Source organism: Saccostrea cucullata, unplaced genomic scaffold (genome assembly GCF_032062105.1).
Source record: "Saccostrea cucullata isolate Sc308-1 unplaced genomic scaffold, CSIRO_AGI_Scuc_v1 ctg22834, whole genome shotgun sequence".
NCBI classification, from domain to species: domain Eukaryota; kingdom Metazoa; phylum Mollusca; class Bivalvia; order Ostreida; family Ostreidae; genus Saccostrea; species Saccostrea cuccullata.
This window is the reverse complement of record NW_026933406.1, coordinates 1,012-5,057: the sequence shown is the minus strand read 5'-3', so window position 1 is coordinate 5,057 and position 4,046 is coordinate 1,012. Positions and strand designations below refer to the sequence as shown.

Genomic DNA, 4,046 nt, shown 5'->3' with positions numbered 1-4,046 from the left:
GATGTAATCGAAGCTTATAAGTAGTTCTTCCATAGCAAATATAAACAACAGAAGTTTATAATCGTTTTTATTTCTGTCATTGAAATAGTTATTTACTAATTTACAACAAAAAATTCCGACATCAAAGTTGCAGCTCATACTGCTTTAAGTTATCTGTTATTTGAATTTATGATGCAGTGTATAACTGTTTCCATATAAAAAATTTATACTGCCTCAAACATGTTTTCTAAATTTATTTTATTTTATTTTTAATCTAGATAACTATGGAGTCGTGTGTCATCAATATCCCCTTTCTCCTACTTGTGATGGCGACAATACATGCCCACGCAACAGAAAACTTCTGTGCTCACAGTGCATGTTTTTGTTCGGACAATTCTACGGCAGATTGTTCGAATAGAAATCTTAAGACTATCCCTGCCGGATTGCCACTGAGTGTCAAAACTTTAGTTCTGTCAGGAAATAAATTCCCGATTCTTTCGAATGACTTATTCAACCCTATCCTTACCGATAATATTACAAATTTGTTGATAGATAATTGTCAGATACAAAGTATTTCAGAAGACTCTTTTGAAGGTTTACAAACCCTGGTTCATATTGACTTGGCTTATAATGAATTACCCATAGAAAGTCTCTATCTTGCCATCCAACATCTGGGAAATTCAAGCGTTAAGGTGTTAAATGTTTCTGGCCTAATTCTCAAAACTCGATTGTTTCCTGTTACGTTAAAAAACATATTCCTTACGTCTTGGTTAAGGGGGTTGGAGGAGGTTGTTATTCGATCTTGTGGCTTACGATTCTTTACTTTTGATTCGTTTAAAGAATTGTCAAGTATAAGAAAAATTGATTTTGGTGGCAACTTGATATCAAATTTTGTAGTTCCGAAACTTCAAATTTATACTTTAGAAGAGTTGAATTTTACAGATAATATTTTCCAGAAACTTCCCAAGTTCTGCTTGAATAACACGTTGAATAAAATACCAGCGTTTCCAAGGCTGCAAACATTACATATGGCCGTGAATAATTTGATGGATACTGCCAACTTTATAGAACAAGGCTTCTGTCTCCAACACGTTAGATTTCTGAACATTTCAGGCAATTTATTCCAAACAATCACTTTCTTCTCGTTTGTTAGAATGAATAATTTACAAACCTTAATCATAGATAATTTAAACGGAGTTGTTATGGACAATAGATCGTTATCATCAACATCTCTCCAAACACTCTCTATAGGACGTATCGTGGAGAGAAAGGACAAGGAATTCAAAAATATTTTCCTCGATTGCCCAAACATACGGGTTCTACGAATAATGAATACCGATTTTTCAAAAACTGACGTCAGAAAAATGCTGGAACCTCTGAAAAAATTGTCATCCTTGACAATTATATATGGTTTGATTCATCAAATGACTTTTTTAAATGATTTTACAAAATTAACAAAAATAGACTACAGTTTTAATAAAATTAAAGAAATTTCTGGAAACTTTGTTCAAAATTTAACAGCATTAAATCAATTAACTCTACAGAACAATAGTTTAAATAACATCAATCAAACATCTTTGCCCGATTTTCTTTGGAAAAATGAAAGCTTTCTTCTTGATGTATCGTCCAATCCCTTTGACTGTGGATGTCAGCTTGAATGGTTCAGAGTATGGATAGAAAACAACAAAGACCGAGTGATCGGATATCCAAAGAAATATATTTGCGAATCTCCACTGGAATTAAAAGGAAGAAGCTTATCCGAATTCGATCCTGCTTCGGAATGTCACAAATTAAACCCGTATATCTTACTAGCATCCATTTCCTGCGGACTTCTCTCAATTCTTATTTTCACTACATTTCTCTTAAGAAAATTTCGCTGGGATATTAAATATTACATATACATTTGCAGAAATAGAAAACCTACGGGTTATAAAAGATTTACCGACGACGAAGAATTTTTATATGATGCTTTCATTGCGTATAACACAAACGACAGAAAATGGATAATGTCTGAACTTGTTCAAATGCTAGAAAGAAATCACAAATATAAGCTGTGTTTGCACGAGCGAGACATCATTCCAGGTGGGGTGTATGTGGAGGATATTACCGAGAGCATTGACATGAGCAGGAAATTAATCCTAGTTCTCTCAAATAACTTTATGGACGATCAATGGTGTAAATATGAAACGGCTCTCGCAAGTCACACTCTGGCAGACGGTGACAGTCACAAGCTTTTCCTTATTCTATTGCAGGATATTCGTTCTGAACACGTCAACGGCTCCTTGAAAGTGCTTCTTAACTCAACCTCAAATGCGAGGTGGACGGAAGAGAAAACTGAACAGAGAAAATTCTGGCAAACTGTCAAGCAATTCATGAACTGAAATTCTAAATGATTATACAAACTTTTGAATCTTCTCTTTTTCCTCTTTTTTTATTTTGTTTCCATACAGTAGTTAAGTTGCTTATTCATTACACTGTGTTTTTTTTTAAAAAAGATGGGCTTGTATTGTACTTTTAGTCCAAGCAGTAATCATCATAGTGTTGGACATACAGACATGAAAATATATAGCTTTATATTTGTTAAGCTAGTATTTTTTAAATGTTAGATGTTAATATTAATTTTTTTTTAAATGTGACTTTTTAAAATTTCTTCTGACATGTACCCGATGTTTTTTGTGTGCAAATAGTACCAATGTATGCTTGTAAATAATTTCAATAACTAATATTTTCAAAATAAACGCATAACTCTCCTTTAAAATAAGGAAATAAGGTAAACATATCAATGTTTTCCTAAATACTCTTACTTACTTTATAGATAAATTTAAATGATACCTTTAATCAATTCCTTAATTGTATTTTATCAGATGTAACAATGAAAATAAACATTATTTTACGTAAAATTAGTTTAGTAATATAACATCAACTAATTATCAATAATATAACATCAACTAACTCATTAAACTAATCATGCAAATTAAATATCATGCAAAATAATCTTGTTCCTATATGCATTTGTAAAAAGTTTACAAGCAGAATATTGTATACATTTGTAATTTGCATTGTCTCATTGAAATATATAATAAAAATTAAATTGTTTTAAACAATTTTGAAATTGACGGTTCTGGCTTAACTTTATTCAAACGCTGAGCAGCATTAAATATACCACCGTGTGCTCCTTGTCATGATCGGATTTTTTTTCCGTCGTCAATTCAATTTATAAACTACGAGGGCTGTTCGGAAATTATTGAGACATTGTGTATATTTTGCTTTCTAATGAACGCCTTTCTGTGAAAATTTGCATATACGTTTGACATACACTAAAAATTAATATGAGCAAGAAATATTTTACAAATATTAAATATTTTCTATACAATGGTATATAAATGTGTCTATAGTAAGGGTACCCGGAGCAGTCGCGGAGTCAGATATTGAAAATATGTAACACCAAAATTTACTTTACAAAGGATAGAAATAATTTCATGAAAATTCATCAAAAAATCTTATAAAGAACGACTAAAATAATTTTGCAAAATTTCAAATTCCTATGATAATTAGATAAGTTTCGGTGAAGTAATAAATATGCATATGTCTATCGACCCAGAGCAGCATCGCTACGTCAATTAACGTTACGTTAGCCGTAGATTGTTTCGCTTGTGAAACGATCGGGAAGCGTTTAGTACTCTTCCTTCTTTGTTATTACATATAACATTACAAAAATCAAACAGTCTCTTTTCTTAAACTATTCTTTAAAAATGTATGCTGTTGCTATCCCACACCCCAGTGAAAAAATGTTCATTTTTGGGAAAGGATGACTTAGAATCGTGCAGTGCCGATTTATGCAACGCAGGTTTAATACCGTAACGGTATCAATACTGTATGTAATAACTCATGGTCGTCCAGATCTTTTAATTTTACTTCGGTTAAATTAATTGTAAAAAAAAAATGCATACCAATGAAAAAAAAAACACATTATTTTTTCTCGTTTTTATTGCTTTAACATGTCGCTAAGTCTTGAAAAGAGTTCTACATAGCACTACACAAAATTTTAGGTATGCTGGCTGCTCCGC

At 31.7% G+C, this 4,046-nt stretch overlaps 1 protein-coding gene across 1 annotated transcript; it reads left to right on the top strand.

Moving 5' to 3' along the window:
• Nucleotides 1-262: 262 nt before the first annotated feature.
• LOC134238207 (toll-like receptor 2 type-2) lies at nt 263-2,399 on the top strand. Its single transcript, XM_062720321.1, has one exon. The coding sequence runs from the start codon at nt 264-266 to the stop codon at nt 2,358-2,360; it is 2,097 nt and encodes a 698-aa protein (XP_062576305.1). The 5' UTR covers nt 263; the 3' UTR covers nt 2,361-2,399.
• Nucleotides 2,400-4,046: the final 1,647 nt, after the last annotated feature.

Excerpts from the sequence above, each read along its gene's own strand:
- LOC134238207 (XM_062720321.1), top strand. The coding sequence starts at position 264 with ATGGAGTCGTGTGTCATCAATATCCCCTTTCTCCTACTTGTGATGGCG.